Below are 27,068 nucleotides of genomic sequence, written 5' to 3'. Positions count from 1 at the left end.
AGACTTGTGAAGTAGACTTCACTAAGATCGGCTATTGTGAGCTACTATCGGCTATTTTCGTCTATGTCTACTCCCCCGATATCTCTCTCTCTCCTGTTTATGTCTCTCCTCTTGCTCTCTTTACTTTTGTCTGCCCCTCCCTAGCTTTTGTTTTTCCTATCCATTTTACACCGTCTGTGAGCAGCAACGCTCATCTCACTGGCACGCATTGCCGAGCCCAAAGGAGCCCTGAGGTAATTATCTGTCTCAGGCGTGTCTGGATGCAGTCCTGGCTTTTGTCTGGTACGGGCTAACCTATTTATGACACAGGCACTGTTGTGTCGCTCACGTTTTGTTGACAGGGCAAGGCAGCTCTGCTCGGTGCACACGACTGTGACTGTACTTGCGTGGAAAGGCGGGGAGTGGAAGGGCGGGGACCGTTTAAGGGGTGAAACCAGGTCAGGCCTGTGCAGGGTGTTACGAGATACCTGTGTTTGCTTTGCAACTGTTCCATGTTTGCACCAATTTCGATCCGCGCTAGGCAGGCAAACATTGTGCCACGTCATGCCTGTCCATCATAGAACCCTTGAGTGCAGACAGTACATACAACCAGTGCCAGCCTGCAAACAGTTGCAAACGTGCTAGAACGCACGCTGCTGTGTACATGCTCACGTACACAACAAGAAGCAACATGACAGCAGTGGTGCTGTTTTCTTGTTTTATCTGAAGATGAATGTTTGCTGGATAGCGGAGAGAATGGAACTTTGTGTGACCCCTTCATGAGGACAAGGAGGAAACATGCAAACACACATAAAAAAAAGTGTTGGCTTCCTATATTTAGACTATAAACCGCTCTTGACACTAACATGGAAGACATGGAAGTGGTGAAAGATATGCATATTTCCGTTTGCTTGGAGATATGTCTGACCACACTCAATTTTTATGAGCACGTTGTGTTACTGGCTGATCACAGAAGAGAACAACAACAACCGGCATATCCTGTTTTTTTGTACATTGGAGACTGCCAATGTCCCAGCCAATACTTTGGAGTCTTTGGAGCGTTACTAGAAAAGATGCAAATCCGTGTCTTTGTATTGGCTGCAGGATAATAGTCAGGGTAGTTGTCGTCTGCACACAGAGAGCCTGGGTGAATTGTGCGCGGAGTAGCACCCCGAGAAGAATGCACAGTATATCGCCTTTCCTCCCGTGCCACAGTTCACCCAGATGTCTTTGTGTGTTCCAGAGCCCGAGGAACAACCCCTCGCTTTTGTAGCGCATACAGGTTAGCCTGGCTGACAGCTACTGGACACCAACAACAGGGGAAATGCAAAAAACGGGGAAGAAAAGGAAAAAAGAACGAGGGGAAGGGATGGGAAGGGAGGTCTTTCACAGCTGTTGTTTCCTCTGATAGGAACCTCTGGCTGTACTCCCAGTTCTTTAAGTAAACTATCAAAAAAAACCATGGTTACCTTGACATAAGAGAGAGTTAGAGAGAGAGAGAGAGAGAGAGAGAGGAGAGTGGAAATGTGAGACAGAGAGGAAAGGAAAGGGATATGATGAGAGATGGATAAAGAGAGATAGAGAGACAGAGGGAGGGAAGAATGGATAGTGAGAGGGCGGGGGACAGTGTGTCTTAATCTTAACAAGACAAAAACATAACAAGTTATCCATTCCATCAGCGATGCAAAAAAGTGGTATTTGCTATTTTTGAATTATTTTAATAGACGGAAATCTTTATCCAAAATAGGGACACAAGGATTAATGTGGTTATGAAATAATAAGAATATAAATGAACCAGAAAATATCTAGAGGATCATCCTAGTTTTATTTAATGTAACGTCTCATATCTAAAAGCTTGTCTGGTGTGGTGTGACATTGTGTTACCGGTCACAGTGCTAGATCTGCAGAATTAGCTAGGCTCTTATCATGGGATCAGAATGATAAGCCACATCTAAATCTGTAATCTGCCCTGCTGCATGGATGTGCTTTCCTTCCAGGAATACTGGCTACCGTACGCTCTCCTTGACCATTTTGTTTCCAGAACACACAAGTAATAATGTACGTTTATAAAATGCTAATTCTATATCGCTTGAAAGGTGAAACTGAGAGAGGAATAGACACTGCCATGAAGAGAGACCTCACGAGATGTGTTTGCTGCATTGTATTCACTGTGATGACCCAAATCCTTTTATAGTCACAATAACATTCAAAACAAAAAAGAAATGAAACGGGGCAAGCCCCACCTTGTCTGAAACAGATATGTGTAGTTGGAGGGGTTCTTTCAATATGAATGGGAGGAAGTATCTTTGCCGTCTGAACAAGTGATAAAACAAGACTTTGTTTTTTATCCTCCCTTTGCCGACTTCCATACAAACCACAGCCAGGAGTCTTTATTATGGGTATTTCTCTGAATTTACCCTTCATGTCAGGTACAAATACAATAGCATCCTTTTCCTCTAAAGTCTAAAGTGATCCCAAACGTGAAAAAAACCTAAAACTAAACACAACAAGAAACCCACTGGACCTTCATTCAATACTTCAAAGTGACAATTTAATCGTCAAAAATCCTCAGGATACCCTCAGAAAAAGGAAATGATCTAGGTGCTACACCTACATTGCACGGCCGATCCGACTGATATGCCCATGTATGGAGATATCTGTATCTTGTCCCTTTTATTCCTGGGGGGTCCCTGATGTAATCAGCACATGTCCACATATGGAGCTGACTGATTTGTTTGCGCCTGATGCCTGCCATGATGACACATTGAGGTTAGAAAACACACTCCATATTTAGGCGTAGCTGCATTCGTAACTCCTTATATAACATAAGGACATATAACATATAAATAACCATATTATGGTTATGTCTGAGTCATGGTGACATATGGTGACATCAGTGGGCTGCCCGCCTGCCAGCTGGCAGCCAATGTTAATATAGGATATCTCTGCATCTGTCTGTCTATGTCCCTTTTATGCCCATATAGAACTTCCCTGTCAGCCATGTTCAAATATGGAGTCCAGGCCAGTCTATGGCGTTATGTTGATTTCACCAGGGTACTCTATACATAATGGATTTGCAGAATTATTGAATTTCTTTGGGACAACTGTCCTACTCCTTGGGTCCTCTGCATGGGTTTGAAGTTGATCGGTCAAGCAGTTCTCTAGATATCCGGAGGATCACACTCAGTCACTTGGCGCATTTATAGAAGGATTTGTTATGTAACTGGGTAAGAAGAGAACACTATCTGGGACTCAAAGGACGTACTGGTGGTCTGGCATTTTTAGCCTATTGAACTCACGGCGTAATTGACATTGCTACTCACTAACCATTTTTCTAAGCATTCCGTGGCTTGTTTGATTTCCTAAGAAGCCACTGGATTCCATTCATTTCAGTATGGTATGAAAAAAGAACTTGCAGAGACTTGAAACTTGGTCGAGATAATACGTAATTTGTAATTCAAGACAAAATAATTGTTATTGGTTATATTATAATTATATTGCAAATACGGATTGATTTGAAAGGTTTAGCAAAACATTTTCTGTAAAGATTCATTCACAAACGTAATTCAAATTTTCATGACTTATTAACCGCATGATGATGTTTAGCGAAATGTAATGAATTATTGAGGTATGTTCAGCAATATTTGACTGACAATAAGAACATTTCTAAATTTAAAAAATAAAAACATTCAAGAAAAATGGGTCATTACAATATATTTGTCCAAAGCTGTGAATAGTCCTTCAACAGGAACTATCAGCTATACACTGAACCCTCAGAGATGAACTATAGATGGATGCTGTCTCTTAGCCGACACACCTGCAAATGACTCAAACCCTGAGGGCCTGACCCTCCTTTCTCTCCTATCAATTAGAGGGATTTACCGCAAGCACCTGTTAGAGCTCTTCAGCATTGATCTTCTGCACTGAGTTAATTGCCATTAACAATGTAAATGTGTCATATAGTTACTTCAGATAATCACAGATACAAATGTGTGGGTAAAATAACAGAAGTCACCACAATATGTTAGAATAATATTCAAATTGTCTAATACATTGGCCTTGTTTGTAGGTTTGTTGCGTGCAATTCTGCAATTGCTTCAAATTCGCACCATAAACTTTACAACCGTGTATGTGTGCGCACGCACGTGCATAGTACTGCATACAGGGTATGGTAATCATTTTACTTTGCATTCCAACCCAGGAACAGTTAAGAGTCAAGTTATTTTATTTATTCTGTGTGTGCAGCAAAACAGTATACTGTAAATGCACTTGCATTAAGCTGAACAAGCCTGAGGGTGGTGGAGATATTAGGACATATAAAACTGAGTGGAGAGCAACAGACACACACCACTATGACTGAATTATTCTTGCAGAATTACAACAATTGCATGGAAAACAGATTACGATTACATTTAATTGATATGTTCAATTACAGAGCACCCAAAGTGGAAAAGATCTGTTTTATAGTGCTGCCGGCTTAAGTTTAGAATATCTAGATGGAGCATTGATCTTCTGCACTGAGTTCACTGAATTCATGACTTATTATATAAGTCATGCAAAGACTGCAAACCCTAACCTCCAACTAGTTCAAGGTGGCCTTTGCTGATCCATAAGCTGTTACTTTGAAGGTGAAGAAGAGGGCAGCTGTCAACCTTCCTGTTGAGCCCGAGGTAATCCAGAATAAAAAGCCACATCGCTATTTAACCAAGAACCGTCTAGACCGCAGGCATCAGCTGACTCCCAAACTAAAGAGCCATGACCTCAACTGTTACATAAGTTACCCCCTTCTTTACCAGTCCTCTAGTGCTATCGACCATACATTTCCCCATATAAGACACCTTGCAATTCAGTACATCAGGGACAAACAGGTCTTTGTATGCAGGGAAGAACCTGTGAAGATGGTGGCCTGTGTAGTGTGCGTGCGTGCGTGCGTGCGTGCGTGCGTGCGTGCGTGCGTGCGTGCGTGCGTGCGTGCGTGCGTGACGTGTCTATATCAGAGTACATTGAAGGGAAGGAGAAGAGAATGACAAGGTTACGGAAGGGAGACATTTGCATAGAGGTGGACATTGAAGGGAGAGAAGAGAGTGACAAGGTTAAAGAAAGGAGACGAGAAGAGAGTGACATGGTTAAAGAATGGAAAATTAAAGGAGAAGAACGTGACAAGGTTATGGAAGGGAGAGATTTCTCAGCATTCCTCCCTGAATACCCCATGTTCTTTTGGCAGTATCGGACATTCCCTAGTCCCTGAGCTCTGCATCAGAGAGCTCTGTTCCACTAACATCGATGTGTTCCAGAGGTCGGCTGTTTACCCCAAATCTTTGCTTGTTTAAAAACGAGCATGCAAACAAGTACATGTGACTCATTGCTCTCCATGACAGCAGGCTGGAAAGAATGTGATGAGACATCATTTAATGTCACGCATGCTAAATGCTCCTCCTGATGGTGCTGCAGGTTGGCATGAGCATTAGACGTAGACACGACCGACCTGTGCCCGTTACCATTGCCCCTCCCTGTCTCACGTTGTGGCACGACAGCCTGTTGTAAACAAAAGGACAAAAAGCCAGGAGCGAGGTCTTGGACAGGATACATCTTGTTATTTTCGCTCGTTAGAACCTGCTAGTGCTTTTCTCTCTCTCTTCTTCCTAATCTCTCTCTCCCTCTTGCTCTCTCTCTTTCTCTCTCTCTCTCTCTCTCTCTCTACTGGGGAATGGCCAGAAACAATCACTGAGTCAGTGAAACTTGGCACATACATTCTGTTCACGTCTCTCTCTCTCCCCTCTCTCGTCTGCATGGACAGACATCCAGAGCATGAGAGAGAGCTTGGCAGAAGAAATGCACCTCTTCATTACACTAGGACAGCTTGCTAATGGGCCCAAGTGGACCAGAGTCCTGCATGCATCGCTTCCATGAAAAGGCGACGTTGATTCTGTTCAAATTAAGGGACACTTATTATATCAAAGGAAGTTACCCTGATTAACTAAATTGCATTGTGCCATTGATACAGTGCACGGTTATCATGAAGGAAATGTTATGGTACTTTTGGGAGTGTCCACTTCGTAAAGTGCCATGTGAACCAGAAGTTCTTTTCCAAATTAGAATATTGTTTTTGTCGTTTCCTTCCTTTATTGCTGGCTTGGTTCTGTTGTACTTTTGTTCTTTCTTTCATCTAACTAAAGCTGCCTTACCATGACGGGGGGGGGAAAAACCACGTAATTTCAGTTCAGTAAGAGTCCAAAACCACACTTAAGTAGAACATAGGGTCACTTCTCCTGCGGGTGGTGCTATTGAAAGAATCTACATTTCAGAACTTTTTAAATGTATTATTTACGTTATATACTTTTATGTTATAACGTAGTGAAAATTGTAGTCCATCCAACATGGCAATTATTTTCCAAGTTAGATCATACTTTTATGGTTGTTGTTTCCTTGGTTGTTTTCTTTCTTTCTTTCTTTCTTTCTTTCTTTCTTTCTTTCTTTCTTTCTTTCTTTCTTTCTTTCTTTCTCCACAGATCCTCTGTCCCAAAATACAAGATGGAAAATGAGACTTGCTGTACAGAATAGGAAACTTGGAAGCATTGGTAATAAACAGGAAACCGTATTCATTACGTTAAAAGAGGGGGTATATGTATATGAAGTTTTGCCAGTTGCTTGACTTTTCCCCCCCAAACACATTACTTGTCATTTCTACTGGCAGTTATATGGCTCATACATTTGGCCATGTGTCATTTTTGTGTTGTTGATTTAGGAGCAATGACAGCAGCACATCTGCACACATATGAGGTTGTTTCATAATGATTCACAGTTCATCGAGTTCACACAATCAAGGAGCACGTACAGTTCTACACGGTCTGATGAAACAGCAAGAGTTGCCCAACTCTTCTCCACCCAGGGTTCCCAGCACGAGTGCTGTGAGGTGCTCTGAGGTCAGTGTGTTTTTTCTAAACCATCTCGATGTTGTGAAAATATCTAGATTGATGATGCAATAACAGTTGGTGAAGAAAAACAAAGCACTGACTTTTTAAGTTTTCACAGATTTAAAGTAGATTTAATGCTACAATTCATAACTTCTTTTGTGCGTGAATAATACTTAATTTTAACCAATCTGTGTGGCAGAGCTCAATGGTAGAAATGTTGGCGATTGCGCAGGGGGACTGGGGTTCAAATCCCGGGTAGGACATGACAATTATGGATTGCAGCTTTAATAAAGGATATACCATATGCAACTTATGAAAGCCAATTGCACACTTAACTTGACTTATCTGGACCTTATCAGTTCTAAGTTTGCCTGTGCTTTATGACAAATATTGTCTTCCTTTATTTTTGTCAACTGCTCTCTTTCATTGCATGACAAGACAGTCATGTTTGGGCTACTTTTCTTGACTTTAATTACACATCCGCCCCCGCAGCTCAAAATTGTTTACTAGAAAACACAAAAGCGTGGCTATAGATAGCAAAAACAACAACAGCGTTGCACAACTGCAGATGTCTGACTCTGGCAACAGCAATAATGTTTCTCATCAGTGTCACTGTAACCTTTCCTGTGTATTGGAAAACCTTACTCCATGACGGGCAGAGGTAGAAGGGAAGAAAATATGTTATTTTCCCAGCAACTCTAGCAGCTCTCCACCATAATGGGCTATGCTGGCAATGCTGTAACTAAAGTCTGCCTAAACGCCAGCTGCACGCCCTGCAGGGGCTTGGATGGCAGTAATAGAGATGCTCAGCGTGCGCTTGTGAATATTCTCACGTGTACTGTTTGTATGGATAAATGGTTGCAAGAATGTGGATGTGTGCAATCGGCTGACAAGAGTCCTAATGTGCATTTCAGTGTCATTATTCAACCCTCTCTACAGTCTGTATGGTGTGTGTGTGTGTGTGTGTGGGGGTGTTTGTGCGACTGTGCATGCTCTCAAGGTACAGTACTGTACAGTATGTACCCAACCTGCATGTGAAAAATACCCTGGAAGGTTTAGACTAGCTAATGATAGGACTGGCTCAGGCCCTCTCAACAAAGAAGCTGTCTGGCTTTATTGTTCGACAGACTACAGTGGACTGGGGAGAATAAAGAAAACTCACTTGCGGTTGGGATAAAAGCTCATGTTGTTCTCAAACAAGGCTCCAAGAATAAGCATCAGAATACTTGTCTGGAGATGCCTGCATTTTTAGGGTCCACACAAGGCAGATATTTGGAATCGACCTACTGGCATATCCCAGATTTCACTGACATATATATTTTTTATGAAATATTCTTGATCAAGAAATAATTTCAAGTTTCAATTCTGTGGCAGGTCTTCAGGTTTAGAGGTTGTGTTAGACAACGTTTTAACCATATCTCTCTTGCACGTCTGGTTATCCCACTAACCACTCTCATACTGAATAAGAAAACAGTCAAAAGGGAACCTCAGGCATATCAAAATGAAACATGTGTGGCTAGGAATGAAACTTTTATTAGCACACTTGCCTGTGGCTCCATAACTCAGTCTGGGTAAAATGCATGTGGTCTCCGAGGCTACAGTCTGGGTGGTATGGAGATGGCAGCCTATTAGCCACTTAACCCCGATAGTCTTACTAAAACAACTGTACTTTTTTCTGTATTCACCAAATCGCTTTGACTGGGCTTCAAATGGTTAGCCCAATGCAGACTATTGCCCACATTTCACAATTTCCAGAGGGGCCTGCAGGGAGACCAGGGAATTCTTAACTAGAAAATACTGACTTTGGCTGTATTCTGAAAATAACTCTTGTATGCAGTGGTGGACAGTAACAAATTACATTTTCTTGCGTATTGTATTTTTACTGTGTTTTTTACGATTCTTTCACTGCACTACATTTCAAAGACCAATATAATAGCTATTTTTGACCCCACTCGGCCTACATTTCTAGGATGGGAAAAAAGTACATTAAGCTATATTTAAAATATATAACCTAGTGACAATAGCAGATTTACAAACTCACAGCATAATGCATCGTTGTGAGCTTGTAATTCTGCTATTTGCACTATTATTTTTTAATTATTTTGTTTTAATCTTTGGAAAATCTTTGCATTTTGGGAGTAATGTATAGATTGTAAAACAGCAATGCATTGATATATATTTTTTAAATATTCTTTACAAGCATGTATTTTTGAGTACTTAAAGGACCACTTCACCACTTTTCAACTTCTCTTCCTATAATTGGTCCTAACTAATGTTCATGATAAAATACCACCATTTTTTCCTACTCAGTCTGTGTCTAATAGGAAGGCTGTGGGCAGTTCAGAAACCCGTCCACCAGTGACATCATCGATGGTGAATCCAAGCTAATAGAAACGGCAGGCTTTCTTTTCCTGAAAAGTTGCAATGCAAAAGTTGAAGCCATCGTTCTCACGATAATAAAAATCTAAATATATTTTAAAACAAATATTGTTTAAAAAAAAATCTGCCTAATGATGATGTCACTGGTGGACGGGTGTCCGAACTGCCCAAAGCCCTCCTATGAGACACAGACTGAGTAGGAAAAAATGGTGGTGTTTTATCATGAACATTAGTGAGGACCAATTATATGAAGATATGTTGAAAAGTGGTGAAGTGGTCCTTTAAGATGTTTGTTAAAGCAAGGATTCCAATACTATAGGCCTATTTATACTACAAATTTGACAGAGCAACTTTCACTTGTAGTTGAGTAATATTTGACCAGGAGTCTCAAGTACTGTTGGGTAAGGGTTGAGTACTTTGTCCACCACTGAACTATAGGCCATATTGATTTCTGCTGTGATCTGAGAACAACTACATTTATATGCTGTCTGAAGCAAGCTTGTACTCTGACAAAAAGACAGACATATTATGACTATCTCTAATATCATACCTTGAAGAAGGCATTTTGTGCAACCTCTTCTTCTTTTTCAAGTTTATCCCTAATATCTAGCATTACAAATTGCAAAACCCCTATCACTGTCTAATGGTCATTTACATGGTGTAATTACAACATAATGGCTATTTGTATTGCAATTACTCATCACATCGCATTCAGAACAACAGCCCCAGTGTCAGGTACTGGGCTGTGTGTGTGTGTGTGTGTGTGTGTGTGTGTGTGTGTGTGTGTGTGTGTGTGTGTGTGTGTGTGTGTGAAGGCGAGTGTTGACAGACTGTCTTATTATCTAAATAGGCGCCACAGCCATGGTCCAAACAGATAAGACTGTAAGCAGTAGCCATGGTCACTCAACCCTCACCCCCTCCACTCTGAATTATATAAGCTCGACTTCTGCCAAATAAAATGAGACTTGAAGAGGCTTGAAAGAAAGAAAGAAAGAAAGAAAGAAAGAAAGAAAGAAAGAAAGAAAGAAACATAGGGAGAAGGACAAAATGAAGAATGAGGGAGAAAAATGTACACTAACATGAAGAATAATAGGAGAGATTAGTAATTTACTGCTTGATTGGTTCTCTGCTTTGAAATATTATAAGAATCATATATTTAAATATAAAATGTATTATAATGTATATGTATTGTTCTGGCATCGGTTGGAGTTATACTTTAAAATGAAAATAGTGAAAATAGCCAATCTGCTAGCTCACAATCTGTGTCATTGCGACGTGTTGTGAGCTTTGTATCTCTGCTATTTTCATAGTTTTTTAAACATATTACACTTTTCAAGAAGGAAGTTGTTTTTACATAATTATGCACACCTGCATCTTTTGGTTTTAATACTGAATAATTAATAATGATTATTGACTAAGGAATAAATAAGAGATTTTTTGATCAACTCAATCTACATGAACCTAACTACATCAACCTAGTGACTGACACCCAGGATAACACATCTATATGAACCTAACTACATCAACCTAGTGACTGACACCCAGTATATCTATATGAACCTAACTACATCAACCTAGTGACTGACACCCAGTATATCTATATGAACCTAACTACATCAACCTAGTGACTGACACCAGGATAACACATCTTAGCTGCAATCAGCTGCTATGCTGAGATGTCAACAGCTGCTTAATGTTGGCTCACGGTGTGCAAGAGTGTGTGCGACGTGCGTGGTTGTGTGTGTGTGTGTGTGTGTGTGTTCATGCTTGACTGAATAAAGACTGATTAGTCATACCTGACCCTTTTATCTATCCTTGAAAAGTACAGGATCGTTTGATTAAAATATTTCTTATCTTTGAAAAGAAAATGTTCAGCCAAGGTAAACATGACATTAATCTCCCTATAACCAGTCCACAAGTTGAAAAGCCTCAAGAATGCACGCATAGGATCAATCTCAACAGTGCATTCATACTGCACATTATGTTATCACACCACCAAGTGTTAAATTATTTTTGATTTTACAAACTTCATATTGAAGTTTCTTTGGTTTCCTTTGTTTGCAGAAGTCACGCTCAAGTGACACCTCAGGGTAGCGGTGACAAGGCTCGAAAAGATGAAGTGACAGCACGCACGACGCACCATCCATCACCACAGCCTTGGCAGTGATCCTTGTGCCCTCAATTGACCTCACTTAGTTAGTTGGGTTAATACTCTGACCCCACAGGTCTCTGTGGGGTGCAGCAGTTAATTGAACTATAATTGATTTAATTGATTATATATACAAGTAAGACGCACGAACGCGGGAAGCGAACGCAGCTCGTAAATTGCAATAACAATTAGAATTAAAAAAAAATTAAGTTAAGTTTTTTTTAAGTTAAGTTTTGTGTGTGTGTGTGTTTTCAAGGTTTTTTTAAAGTTTTTTTATTTTTAAGTTTTTTTTTAAGTGTGTGTGTGTGTGTGTGTGTGTGTGTGTGTGTGTGTGTGTGTGTGTGTGTGTGTGTGTGTGTGTGTGATACAGCTGCGCCCTCTGGTGGCGGGCGGGTGGTGTTACAGCGTGACACACAGACAGACACACACACACACACACACACACACACACACACACACACACACACACACACACACACACACACACACACACACACAGACAGACAGACATGTTCTGCTAGGTTTCATAGTTAGTGCTCACTGCGTTCGCAATAAGTATAATCTATTTACAATAAAATAAATTGTGGGGGGGCTCACAACCCATCACGATTATTTGTGAGCTTGTAGATCAGCAATGTTCTGTATGTTAGTAAAGACCCTAAATAAATGCATCACATTGATTCATTGACATAATATTATGATAAATAAACATGCTTCTCGATTATTTGATTAATCAAAACATAATAAATAATAATAATAAATCAATAAAGATAAGCACTAGTTGCAGCCCTAGTCGCCACAGAATAGTTTCACAGGTACCTAAAGTCTCACACCACAGCCTCTGCCACAAGATAATGATGATGGCATTCGAAAGTGTTTGTGAACGTATGTGTAAAGTATGTATATGTGAGAGCAACAAAGAGCAACCACGGCTTCATTACCGATACCGGAGAACTCGCCAGTTTACCGACTCGCCGCGGTTTAGTGCATTTTAGTTTTACTTCACCTTCATTTCAATTGCATTGAATTGAGAGACAGAGAGAATAGTTGTTTAGAGTTTACTTTACACTAGATGAAGTAGGAATGCTAAAGTTTAAACACCAAAGTACCGCAATGTAATTCATTAGTAAACAATATCCTGAAATGGTAGGCCTACTATCATTGGTATTCACATACTCAACTTTTTATCATTGAATAGCTGACCATTTAATTGCACAAAATAATTTGATCATTTTAGAAATTAACTATAACATCTGCAGGTTTGACATACTACACTGATGAAGACAGCATGTTAGCATAACGATGAAGACATTGATGAAGAATTTTCGCTGCAGCGAGTTGGTAAACTGGCGAGTTCTCCGGATACCCTTCATTACCACTTTATAGACTGTGCCTGGTGCATCCCGGAGGACTACGCACGCACGCACGCACGCACGCACGCACGCACGCACGCACGCACGCACGCACGCACGCACGCACGCACGCACGCACGCACGCACGCACGCACGCACGCACGCACGCACGCACGCACGCACGCACGCACGCACGCACGCACGCACGCACGCACGCACGCACGCACGCACGCACGCACGCACGCACGCACGCACGCACGCACGCACGCACACACACACACACACACACACACACATCTCTTGGCACAGCACCAAGGCAGCCTATTCACACAGACACAACAATGCAGTAACTCAACAAGTCCATTAAAGAGCTATTATTGCACACACCACTATCACTACTTGATTTATACATCTAGTATGGGGCTTATCTATGGTACAAAGCTTTAGAGAGGACAGACCTAAAAATCAAACGTCTGTTGTTTCTTTTTAAAACAAAACTGGAGAGACTCTGGAAACAAAATTGGAGTATTGAGGAAATAAAAAATTACTTCACACTCCCTCTGGCCTAAAGCAGCAAAACAATGACTTCCTAAACCTAAACTATCGAAAGGCAATGAACTCTTACCAAGGAATTCCAAGAATGAAAACTTTGAATTCCTATATCTTAGAAGTCATGAAACCTACGCTCTTTGTTTTGTCTTTTGCTGGGGTTTTTTGTCCACACACACACACACACACACACACACACACACACACACACACACACACACACACACACACACACACACACACACACACACACACACACACACACACACACACACACACACACACACACACACACACACACACACACACACACACACACACACACACACACACACACACACACACACACACACACACACACACACACACACTCTCCGCACTCTTGTTTCTCTTCTGTTAACATTGCTCAAGAAGACCTTGCCTTCGCACCTTTTGTTCATTGGAGATTTTCTGCCCCAACTTGTCTGCCCACGAGTCTGGAGTCTCTCCCAGACTTCCTCTCTTTTCCCGTCACTCCACTAATCCGCCTGTTGTTTACATCCCATGACACCTGCAGCCCATGAAGTTATGTAACTCCGTGTTAATGCCTGTGTGACCCTTGGGGAGCACAGATCAACAGTGAGTTAGGCTACACTGTGCCTGTTTTCTTAGCACAAAAAATAATCCATTGTATTTGACTGCAGGATGGTCCTGTTGTCCTAAAGATTTGTTTGTTTTTTTAGTGTCTTTCATGTGGGGAAAAAATACGGTAACACTTTATATTAAGGTTGTCTTTACAATGCATTATAGCGCATTTATAATGCATTATAATGTGCTTATAAGGCATTATAACACTCGTTATAAATGTTTATAATCATGTATAACAACTTATAACCACCTTTATAACATATTATAATGCATTATTATGCTCAGTGGAACAGCACATTATAACTATTATAACTTAGGTGGTTATAAAGGCACATAGAGAAGTGCTGTAATGTCTGTGTCATAATGGACCACACATTGCTTTTAGAAAGATTATATCATATTGGTTTTGATCCTATTGCCTGTACATGGTTTAAAAATTACCTCTCTGAGAGACATCAATGTGTTAAAGTTGGAACTGTAAAATCAGAGTTCCTCCATATATCTAAAGGAGTACCCCAAGGCTCGATTTTGGGTCCCATACTGTTTATTATATATATCAATAATACTGTAAATACATTACAGACCTGTAATATACATTTATATGCTGATGATACAATCTTATATTGTTTCTCAGACTCTGTGGAGAAATCTACTCATATGTTGCAACTTGCCTTTGATGTTTTCCAGAAATCATTGCTGGATCTAAAATTGGTTTTAAATGCTGAAAAGACCAAACTTATGTTTTTTACTAAGAGAAGAGCTTTAAATGAAAATGAGCCTCAGCTATACACCTCAAATGGCACCACCATTGAACGAGTACCTTACTATAAATATCTCGGGATCTGGCTGGACGAGAAACTTACTTTTAACACACACATTGAGATTTTAGCAAAGAAATTGCGAATGAAGCTTGGCTTTTTTTACCGAAACAGATCCTGCTTTCCTTGGCCTACTAGAAAGAGACTAATTGAAGCACTTTTCATCTCCGCCTTGGACTATGGGGACATTATTTACAGAAACGCATCAGCTACCACACTTAAAATCTTAGACCCAGTTTACCATTCTGCCCTCAGATTTATAACAGGCGACAGCTATAACACCCATCATTGCATACTGTACAATAAGGTTGGTTGGCCCTCACTTGCGTCAAGAAGAGACCAACACTGGTTTTTATTTATCTATAAAGCTCTAATTGGGAACTCACCTTCTTATTTAAACTCTCTTTTACAATGGAAAACTATTTCTCATCATACACGCTCTCAAGACTATTTGATGCTTGAGACCATACATACCTCCACCACTTCTGGAAAATCTGCTTTCAAGTGCGCTGCCCCACACACTTGGAACACCCTACAAACTTCACTAAAGTACAGCTCTCTTCCTTCTCTATATCGCTTTCAACTTGACATATCAACGTTGGTAAATATCAACTGTACCTGTTTTAATTGAGTTGATCACTATGTAATGTGTTATTACTATGTTATTATTACCAGTAATTTACTTTATTCATCTATGTTTTGTTTTCTTTGTCCCCCCCATTGTACATTGTTGATGTGTTGTAATCTCGGCACCACTGAAAAAGAGGGTCTCAGCCCTCAGTGTGTTCTCCGAGAACTAAATAAAGGTTGAAATGAAATAATGCATTATAACCATTGTGTTTATTAATTGGAATAATGTCTTATAAACATCAATAATATGCTATAGCAGGACTTTGAGACCTTTAAGTAAAGTGGCAACATTCTTTAATGGTTATTAGCAGCTGTATCATTTTAGAATACCCTATTGCATGACTTTGTGACCTTTAAGTAAAGTGACAAAACTTTGTATAATATGCTATAGCATATTATTGATGTTTATAAGACATTATTCCATTTAATAAACACATTGGTTATAATGCATTATGACACAGACTTTACAGCACTTCTCTATGTGCCTTTATAACCACCTAAGTTATAATAGTTATAATGTGCTGTTCCACTGAGCATAATAATGCATTATGACCAGCACTTATAATATGTTATAAACGTGGTTATAAGTTGTTATACATGATTACAAACATTAACGAGTGTTATAATGCCTTATAAGCACATTATAATGCATTATAAATGAGCTTATAATGCATTATGAAGGCGACCTTAATATAAAGTGTTACCAAAAATACAATTAGAGAAATGACGGTGATACACCTGTCCCTGTATATATATACTTTTTGTAGTGCGATACACCTATAAACTTTTCATTTTATCCAGGATTCTCCTGTATTTTACCATTCTCTCCCGCGGTCATCCAGTTAAAATATTTTCCTGTAAATATCCGGTTGTTGTTTTTTTTTTTTTTATATAATAATCCTAAAGTGGTTGGGATTTGGGAATAGCCTTGCTTCCATAGACTTATTGCTTCGCTTGAGGCTTTGTTTAACAACCGGAAAACTGAACTGCATTGTTGTTGAACTGTTTGATGAACTGACACAAATAATAATGGAACTGGAATTAACAATGAATTTATATCCATCCATCCATCCATCCATCTTCAACCGCTTATCCGTAGTCGGGTCGCGGGGGCAACAGCTCCACCAGAGTGCTCCAGACTTCCCTCTCCACAGCAACATTAGTGACTTCCTCCTGGGGGATTCCGAGACGTTCCAAGGCCAGTGAGTCGATGTATTTCCTCCAACTGCGCCTTGGTCTGCCCCGGGGTCTCCTCCCAGTGGGACGTGCGTCGAGGACCTCCCTAGGGAGGCGCCCGCGAGGCATCCTAACCAGATGCCCGAACCACCTCAGCTGACTCCTTTGAATTTATATTCCCTTTGAAAATCGAACATATGTTGTGGTTTACATTAATTAATGCAATTAATAAATGCAAGTAATTTGTGTTGGACTTTTGTGGAGAATTCTGAATGCATGTAACCTTCGTAGAGTTTGCCATCGAATTTTGACTGGTGTCAAAATGCAACAAAAAAAAGAAAAAAGAAATAAAACAAATGCTGACATGTATTGTGATACTTGAAAAGGGCACTTCATAATCGCAGGCATCCACCATACTGCATTGAGCTGTATCTGTCTGTCTGTCTGTCTGTCTGTCTGTCTGTCTGTCTGTCTGTCTGTCTGTGTGTGTGTGTGTGTGTGTGTGTGTGTGTGTGTGTGGGGGGGCAATTTTGACTCTAAAATAACTATTTATACAGTATCTTATAATCCTAACAGCATTGTGCAATTGAATATTTTCACAGTGTTGTCAACACCATAACAGTTATTCAATCTATTCTCTATACTTGGAAATCATAAAGGAACCGATTTCTTATCTTGTGAGGTATGAATCAAATTCATTATGTATGTGTGGTTGAGACATTTGAAACCACACTCTTTGCCAAAGGCTAACATGAAGTCTCATTCACAGGCTAATGCAGCATGAGTGTTTATACAATGCCGAGACATCACCAATATTAAATTAGGGGGAGTTATGCCTTGAGTCATCACAAGTTTTATTTTGAATTCTGCGTAGCCTAAAGTGTGACTTATTTTATCCTTGAAATGTGATTATTTGCTTCTGTGCATGTTCCTGGCATGTCACACTTTGATACTGATTATTTGAGTAAGATAGCCTACAGCAAACTGTATAAAATCCTGATTGCTCATGTAACATTGCGAGTGTACAAATGGACTTAGGTATATTATAGTGTAGTGTAGTGCATGTTCCTTATGACTAGGTCATGTGAGGTTTTCTTGCCAACAAAATAGTAATACTAATTTAAATGTCTAATGTTGTGAGTTTATAGAAAATCTGTGAGGCTTAAGTGGTGTAAATTTGGATTATGAATACAGGTGAGCCCTAAGATTATTACTTTGCCTTTGGTGTGCCTTGGGCACAAAATGTTAGAAAGCCACTTAGTCAAGGGTATTGTTGTTGTTGCTGTTATTATTATTGATACAGAGAGAGGTGCTATGCTGTGATGCTGCAGTATGAACAAAGCTTCATAGAGAAAATAGCAGCGTTGTTGGTTAGGAAGCTTAAAAGGTGTAAATGTTTATTGCCCAGGCAATGAAAGCAGAAATCAGTTGAAAGCAGTAAGCTGTTGTTGTAAAGAGAGAGCACTGTATCCAGTACATGACTCCCGTTTTTAATCAGTCTGTGATCTATGCAAATCATACTGTATTCCTTCTACGAGGAGGTGTCTGGGACTTCACCTCTATTCACTACCACAATGGCATTTGTTTCAATGTAAATTGCATTCTAAATACAATTATGAATATAATAATAGTAATATTATTATTATTATTACTACTACTGTATGGCCTCTTTATCTGAGGAACGATGAAATAAAACAGCCTGCCTGCATTCTATCATCATCATCATTTATTTAACTCACAACCATTTTCACATGGTATGGAGCACAGATTCATAAATAATATTCATACAGACATAGTAAAAGGCATGGCATTCATTAGTTGAACAGCGGAAGAACATTTTTCAGAACCCCATTTACAGATAACTTTTAGCTTATCAGATTTCAACAATAAAAATAATTTCAACGTACGTATGGGTCACTTATTCATAATTCATGCAAATAAAATAATTTGGCAGGTATTTTTGACATAATGCTAGTGTTCTTACATCTTTATCCATAAATGCACCAAGTCTCTGTTCGTACGGTACATGTGTACGTACGTATGTAATCCACGTAACTCGAGAACCGTTCGCCCCACAGACTTCAAATTTGACACACGCGTTCCACACCACCACAGGGAGAGCAGTAACCGGTGTCGAGTCCTTCAGATACACCATTGACCAGAACCAGCACAAAAGCCTCTGCCTGGCCTCTGAACCTGATCACCCCTATATCTCCATATATGGAGCTGCCTGTTCTGACATCACAACACTTCATATTTGGGCATGCCTGACACAGAACTATAACTGGACACAGAGAGACAGATACAGAAATCTCCATATATGGGCATAAAAAGGGACATAGACAGATGGGTGGAACGGGAATTCTGACACGGGTACAACGGATATTGCATAGCCGGGTGGAGCATGGATCTCCAACTTCCATCGTTACAGACTCGGTGCTCTACAGCCAGGCACTGGTCTGGACTAGTTCCAACAATATGTGATAGTTGTCTCCAACTGGGTTATCATTACATAGATTGCATAGCCTGATTGCATATACCTCTGAGGTCACATAGAATAGACACTGCTCAGGCTATGTGTGGCCATATTCAAAAGAATTATAGCCAACAGCCAATGTTCTATTTTCGGCAAAGCAATTCTGTATAAGAGGGAAAAGGGTGGGGCCAAGGATAGACTCATGAATAACCCTGGTTAACAAAATATATGGGTTTAAGTAGTTCATGATGTTAGTATAGCATTGCTCACCAATCCTAACCAAAAGAGGATGGATGCATGGTACAGCAGCTTTAAGCACAGGTGGATCCTGTCTCCATAAACCAAGGAACTTGCGTAACTGTTAAAATCTTTAAACTGCTGCAAGGCAGAAGTAAATGTTTCCAAAGAGAAACTGTGACTTTGGCTCGGGTTGGCTCCGACTCGACTGGGAGGTTATAACTGTTATGTCTTAATCCCTTTCTAAAGTTACTGCACACACTTGGTGGTGGCAGCAAAACCCAGCCCTCGATCCTCTCTTATGCTCCTTTTATTTTGTTTCTTCCTCATGCTTTACTAACAGACAAGTACTTTTGCTTGACTGACAAACATTATAATTGCTTTCTCAACCAGGTTGAGAAAGCAATTATGGTGTTGACAGACTTTAACCGTGAGCATGAAAGTCACATCATTCTAACGTTCCCTGGTGAATTAACCTCTTGTCTATCTGATTTTGCTTTATTAAAATGTACATTAGTGTGCTTCTCTGCAGTCTGCACTTTTTGTGATCTACGTACTGAGAGTGTCTAGGTCCCTTCAGTACTTTTTGTAGATGATCTTGCCATCTAAAAACAATCTAGTAACAGCACCACTTTGTGTGTTTCTGATAGAAATCAGTAATGTGAGATAGATCATTACGTGGCAGTATAGTGGGAACTACAAAAAATAAAATAAAAATAAGCTGACAAACAGCTTAAGTTCTCTCAGTCATGACCAGTTTTAAACTATTGCGTTTCAACAACTCACCAACTGGTCACAACACTTAAGTCCAGGATAAATACTTACACATCATCCCTGCAGGCTATGATTGTGGTTATGTCTCACTGACTGACTGACTACGTGGTGTGAAACTGGAAGGGTGCTGTCTGTATCTCTCTTAGTACAGCCAAGTGTGGCTTTCTAAGCTTAAAAAGTTAACTCAACCCATTTCCCCCCGTTTTATCCTGTGGAAATCACAGCACTCAAACACCAAACAAGCCTTGAGAGCTGAAATTCTCCACTCAGCAGGATTCTCTGACCCTTGAAGCTTTTATGTAACAAGGTCACTGCTACCTCACACAGATATTCAACAAGTCCTTGTAGGCTTCTGTGTGCTATGCTGGACATTTCAATAAAAGGTCAGTGAGAATGATGGCTGCTTTGTGGATCGACCACCCACAACCTAGTCGGAATATAAACTTTGGCAACTCTTTCATAATAACTTTGGCCCTTCTGAACCAAGTATTTGAAAAATGTATGAACATCTAAGAGCGTAAGCTCAACAAGGCAGCTTTCTTGTTTCAAGTGACAGGATTAAAACTCTCTCTGTGTGTGTGTGTGTGTGTGTGTGTGTGTGTGTGTGTGTGTGTGTGTGTGTGTGTGTGTGTGTGTGTGTGTGTGTGTGTGTGTGTGTGTGTGTGTGTGTGTGCATGTGAGTGAGTGTGTGAAACCAAAACGTTGTACATTCAGACTTAAAAGAAAAATCGGTGTTGTAATCCTGGCAAGAGAGAGAGAGCCATTCCACGATCCCTCACATGACCTGTGTCCGTGATTCCTTCTTGAGAAGACGAGGTTCCGGAACAGGCTGTTCTGGCTATAAGGCCTCGATCTGTTTGCCAGTCAAACAGTTGAGCTGGCACGGACAGATGCAGGGTCACACTGAGCAATGGTAAGGGTGAACACATTACTTCTCTGCCAATAGTGTCAAAACACTGCTAATTTACATAACCTGATTGCTTTTTACCTACTGGGAGATGGTAGAGTTCTATGTTCTGTTCTGTGTCTGTGTCAGTTCAACTATGCTGAAACTTATTTTTAGTTAATAAATAATGATGATGTAATGTTGTTTTCCAAAATTAGCAGCATTCCCTTTTCAGCGTTCTTTCCATTTTGACAAATGCTGCATTGACAACGGAGCTACAAGGGCTGTTGTTAAAACAGACTACAAAAATGAATATCACACAGAGTGATTTTAAATGTCCCCTTTGCCAAAATTAATGATTCTGGATTCAGACCTAAGGAAATGCAGAACCAGCAAGATCACATAGCGTTACTATTATACAACCATGGTGTATAATAGTACATGACACATCATTGTGCACTGCTGAATACATGACAAATATTAGATTTCTTTATCAAAACATGTCCAAGCCTCAAGACTCACGCCAGGATATCCATTAGCTGTCTCTGTCAAAGGGGAGTACTGGTCAAATTTGTATAGTGCATGGCCCAAAGTTTCTTGACCCGTTGTTCTGCTATGTTCCTATCAAACTGGCACACCCCTCTATAATAAATAAATCAGGTACACAGTGTTCCTTTAGTAAATAACACAGCTGAGACGCCTGTGAAAATGTTCTCAAATTAATGGGCATTGAATGTTCTCAAATGAATGAGCATTGAATGAGGTGTTATAAGCAAATACATGGAAAATACTGGGAAATTCAATACATTCCCTGAGTGTGATTTATTGTCCTTCCCCATGCTATATACTATAAGTCAAATGTTGTTTAGTGACAATATTGCACAATTTGTCACTGCCAAAAGGCATGACATCATATATCTAGACATATAGACTAATGCCATCTACTACTTCAGTTGTTATATGGACTCTTTTATTGTCCTGTTTACCGTTATGTCCTCACACACTATCTTGTGCTCGTGTCAGTAAATGATAAAAATAGGCTTTAATAGCCTGAGCCACGTAGCAAGGCGGCCTCATCATGATAAACCATGTTAAAATTTAACAGTCTTACTAGTACATTCTTGAAAGCCTGGTTAGCACAGCTGTTTGATTAAAATAATGATAAAAAATTCCTGACCTTGACTTAAAGTTTTTTCTGGATTGCATACAAAAGAATCCATGATAACATTTATCTAGTGAATGATAAGATAGTGTTGTTTACACATGATTTTTTTTTTCTCGTTTAGGATTAAGGTCATCTAAAAATATTTGCTGCGATGTTTATTTATTGAAGAATTAGAATTTATTACATTTATTTAAGGATACTTTTGGATTGGGTGTATTTTTTGTTCGGCAAGTGATGGGGCTCTAAAGCCCAAACCACACCAATGGGTAGCCATGCAACTCCTTGCTGCCAAACGGTTGCAAGGAGTTGAATGGCGACCCATCGGTGTGGTTTGGGCCATTGAATTGAACCAGTTGAATCACTTGGGTCGATGTGCAACAGGACATACCACACCACTGGGACGAACGCTAAAATCGTCTCATCCCGTCTTGACCCTTTGGTGTGGTTTGGGCTAAGGAGGGTTATGTCAGTAGGTTAGTCGGTTAGCCCAGTCTGTCTGACCAGTCTGTCTGCCCAACACAGTAACATCTCGGAATGCTGATGTGGAATGCTTTCATACTTGCTGAGCATATCCATGCTTCACAAAGTTTGATCCCGAACCATTACAATAACCTTATGACCCTCAGATAAATATGTAAACTTTCTACACAACATATCTCATTATGTAATTGGCTTCCCAACGCAGCCTTCTTTAGACTCTCTTGTTTATGTGTCGTTAGCCTCATACCATAATTGCCTATACTGTACGTAATCCTTTGGCCAAATTGACATTTATTCTACTCTCCTAAATGGTGGCTTCATTGTGCCTTATTGCCTATGTCCTCTGAATGCTTGTTACATTCCAAAATCCCTATCTGTTATTTTGGAATGTAACAAGCATTCTGATAGGCAGAGAACATAGGCAACTAGAAGAAGTGCCCCTTGGGGCACAGGTCTCCACCAGGATTGGATTTTGATCAAATCTGAAGGACTAATATAAAAAAAGTGTTGCACATAAGTGGGCCTCCTGGTGGCACTCGAAAAGGCAGAATTGAAAGATGCAGGCCAGACGTTTTTCCTTGGCCTGTAGGGAGTGTGCATATAACGTTGTACGCAGATTGGTGCCGTTATATGTTAAGACTCGAGTCGGCCTGTTATAGCGCCACCATGAGGCTGACTTGAAAAATGTCAAGTGGAATTTCTTCCTCAGCCTAGTGGGAATATGCATGCACACGGACACTGCGTTGATGATTTGTGGCATTTTGTAATAAAACAGGCCAGTCCTGAAAACTGTGGAAGCCAATCTTAGCCAATCAGGATGGAATTTGAGAAATCAACAAACCCATCTTGACTATAGAGATCGTGTGTACCGATTTGCGTGAACTTAGGATAAAATCTGAAGGAGTAATATAAAAAAATGTGTTTTACATATGTCGGCCTCCTGGTGGCGCTATAAAAAGCAGATGTGAAAAATACAGGGCAAAGGTTTGTCCTCTAGGGAGTGTGCATAAAAGGTTTGACACAGATTGGTGCAGTTATAGGTAAAAACCTGAATCGGCCAGTTATAGCACCACCATGAGTTGAACATTTTCAAATGGCATTTGTTCCTCGGCCTAGTGGGAATTTCACAGAATCACACAATGTGGCCATGATTTGCGGCATTTTTTTTGTTGGAAATGGAGCACTCCTGCGAACTTTGGAAGCCAATCTAAGCCAGTCAGGATGGAGTATGAGAAATCTGAGTGTGGCTGCGATCAAGCCATCAGTGCCAGAGATTAGCTGTTCACAGGCGGACGGATGGACACACGGACAGACGGAGTGCAAAACATACTCTCCCCATGCCTTCGGCTGGTGGAAACAATAAGGCAGGGTGAATCAGCAGGGTTAGGAGAGTAGAGTTAGGCAGATATAAATAAAGGCAGATAAAAATGAATTAGGCAAAATTCGTTTTTTATTCACGATTGCCTGTTGTACTTTGTACACTGTCAATAAATAAATCTTTACAAAAACAAAATAATAATAATATGACTTTGACAATTATGCTATGAAGATAACCGTGTGCTGGCTTCTAAAGTAAGATACAGATTCTGATTCTGATTTTGACTGCTATGGTTATGGTTACCTGATCAAAACAGATCAAAACCTTTGTGGTATTCAACGAAAGGGGGGTACGTGTTATAAAGGTTATTGCACCTTCAGGAGCCGAGCCAATAACACTGAAAAGCAGGTCTGCGTTTTTGCTTTTTGAGTCTATGGTGAGTTGGTCACATACTGTACGTAATCCTTAGAAGACCTTCAAAGGGATAAGATGGGGTCAGAGCTGGGGCAATGGTAAATGATGATATCACCATTCTCTTCTGAGGAAAGCTAAAACACTACCACATTATCAGGTTCACACTATCATACTGTATGACGTGTGTCTGAAATATATGTCATGATACTTGAACCTATACAGCATCTCTGCTTCCCTTGCCAGGAATGCTGCTGAGCTCCAGGTATGTATAATATGGTATCTATTGCATTTCTCGTTGGGTCTCCACAATTTGCTGCCTCGAAAACCCATACACACCATATGTAATTTGTGCTCTACAAAGTCAGCATTATGTGCAGCACCTCCTAGCTGGCGCAGACTCAACCTCACAGCAGTGGTCAAGGAAGCAGTGGAAGAGTTGAGCAAAGAAATATGGTAACTGTTAATTTGAGGCTGAAGTCATTGAAAAGTACCTGCCAAACCAACCTGCCAACTGGCAGCATTGCGTTTCATGACATCGTATAATCCTCACAAACATAGTATGTCAGCGAGCTGCCAAATGAACCAGGTCTTCATAAACACTATTTGGCGGCAACAGAGAAGGAGTAAGAGCAGTTTTAATTGACCTCCAACAATAAAAGCAGATTTGAATTTCGGTCCAACATGACAACAAATAAGCCTGCTCTTTATAAACAGTATTTGGCAGTAATACAAAAGGAGAAAGACCAGTTTTAATTGACCTCTAACAATTAAAGCTAATCGGTCCAACATGACAACAAACTGGTACGTTTAGAATAACCTCATCACGGTATGCTTGTTTATCTACAGTACAGGCATTTTTTATTCTGTGTTGGTTTGAGGTTAATTCAGTTAGATGTAGGCCTATTACTATTACTGTAGATTAACATGCAGGTGGTGAAGGTGAAGTGATTTTAGCAAATCGTATACTGTATGGATGAAAATCTCTGTCATCTTGACTTTAAGTAATATGAGTAGAGTAATAAATAGTCAAAAGTCTTTGAAACATTTCTTATATACCATGTCGTGACATCATACAAGAACAGGTTCACACCTTTCTGTCAAAACAACAACAAATTATTGACTGTAAAACCTACACGTGTCAATGTTCTGTTGGTCAGCTCTCTTTGACTTATCTGGCTCTACAACTAATGATCAGTTCTAGAATTAACATGCATTGTCAACCTAGATTACATAAAGTTGGTTTGGGGGAGAGAAATACTGCGTAAACACTGCATATTGGGCGGGGGGGGGAGATCCACTTCTGAACCTGACCTGACCTGTTTAAACTGAGATGAGTACCGCCCCATGACAGTATGAATGAAAGAAAGACTATACCTGTGGAAAAACAGCAGTATGGACAGCATGGTTTGGTCAATGTTGCTGTTGCAGATGCCCTCGTTGAGGAGGAAGCATGGGTCATTCACCACCGACTCCAGGGAGTCCTGCCTCATGATGTTGTTCAGCTTGTCAGTGTTCAGGTTGTGGTACATCAGCTGGTCCCGGAGCTGACGGAAGTGGCTGACACTGGGGCTGGTGGGACTCGTGGGGCTGAGCGCCATGGAGTCATCGGCACCGCTGGCCAGGTCTAGGCAGCAGCTGCAGCAGTCCAAACCGATGGGCGAGCGGGGTTCTCCGGCTGCCATCTCAGGGCGGATGGCAGGGGGATGGAGAGCAGCGGGAGATGATGCTCAGGAGCTGCAGGCAGGTGCCGTGCTTACAGAGATGAAATCAGCAGGCAGAACAGAGGTTCACAGAAACAGAACTGAGAAAACGTGAACTAAGCCCCCTCCGACCTGTTTTTACTTTCCCCATACAGTTCTGCGTGTGAAGGTGTGACCGATGTAGTGCGACGCACAAATGTCAGGAAGAGATTGTGCTCCTCCTTAAGTCAAACAGACAGACAGAGAGGCGTGGTATTGGATAGCATCCAAGGTGCTCAGGCTGTTGAAGTGTCCCGTCACGTCTCCGCTCCGCTCCACTCCAGGGGCCAGGAGTGCTAAAAGGCAGGTTGGGTTCCTCCCTGAGAAGTACAGTCACGCTGTGCAACTCTCCCTGAGAAGTACAGTCACGCTGTGCAACTCTCCCTGAGAGGCTCTGCCTCGTTCAGCCTTTTGTCCGGGAGGCCGAACACCGCTCCAATGTGTTGCTTCTGTGGCAGCAGAGAGAGTGAACGCCCCGGACACACACACATACAGTCTTCACACACACACACACATACACACACACATACACAGTTACACACACACACACACGCACAGCGATTCAGCAGGAGTGCTCGTGAAAGCAAAACCCAGAAGCTGCTTAGCACTTTTTTCCCCTACACTTTTTCTTTTTTTCCTTTGGCCAGCATGTGCTTAGAGACAGAGGGAGGGGAGCGAACAGGGGAGGGAAGAGAAGAGAGAATAGGAGGGAGGGAAGAATAGGAGGGAGGGTGGGGAAAGCCCTGTGATTGGTAAAAAAAACAAAAAAAGCACAAGCCTGTGGCGTGCACAGAATTTCTCTCTCTCAGTCTGCATTCAATAGAATGAGACAGCGGGAAAGAGGGTGGGACAGGAGTCCTGAAGCATGCTTAAAACGTGCACGTCCACTCACCTCCGCCCTGCCGTGCTTGACAGCTCAAGGAGTGGCTCTGTGAAAGAGTGCGAGGACACACACACGCGCACGCACTGTACATGTACGCACCCCACACACACAATGAATCCAGAA

General features: G+C 40.9%; 1 protein-coding gene across 2 annotated transcripts in view; it reads right to left on the bottom strand.

The window, feature by feature from the left end:
- tsc22d3 (TSC22 domain family, member 3) overlaps nucleotides 1-26,699 on the bottom strand; it is a 55,376-nt gene extending 28,677 nt beyond the window's left edge. Inside the window, exon 1 of one of the 2 annotated variants that reach the window (XM_079528457.1) lies at nucleotides 25,698-26,699. In XM_079528457.1, the coding sequence (XP_079384583.1) occupies nucleotides 25,698-26,005 (308 nt within the window). In that variant the 5' untranslated portion in view covers nucleotides 26,006-26,699. The remainder of the gene's footprint in view (nucleotides 1-25,697) is intronic. The other variant, XM_079528455.1, reaches the window with a different exon arrangement.
- Between the last annotated feature and the right edge of the window lie 369 nt (nucleotides 26,700-27,068).

This window comes from Electrona antarctica (assembly GCF_951216825.1).
Source record: "Electrona antarctica genome assembly, chromosome: 1".
NCBI lineage: Eukaryota > Metazoa > Chordata > Actinopteri > Myctophiformes > Myctophidae > Electrona > Electrona antarctica.
This window is presented reverse-complemented; position numbering and strand designations above follow the sequence as displayed.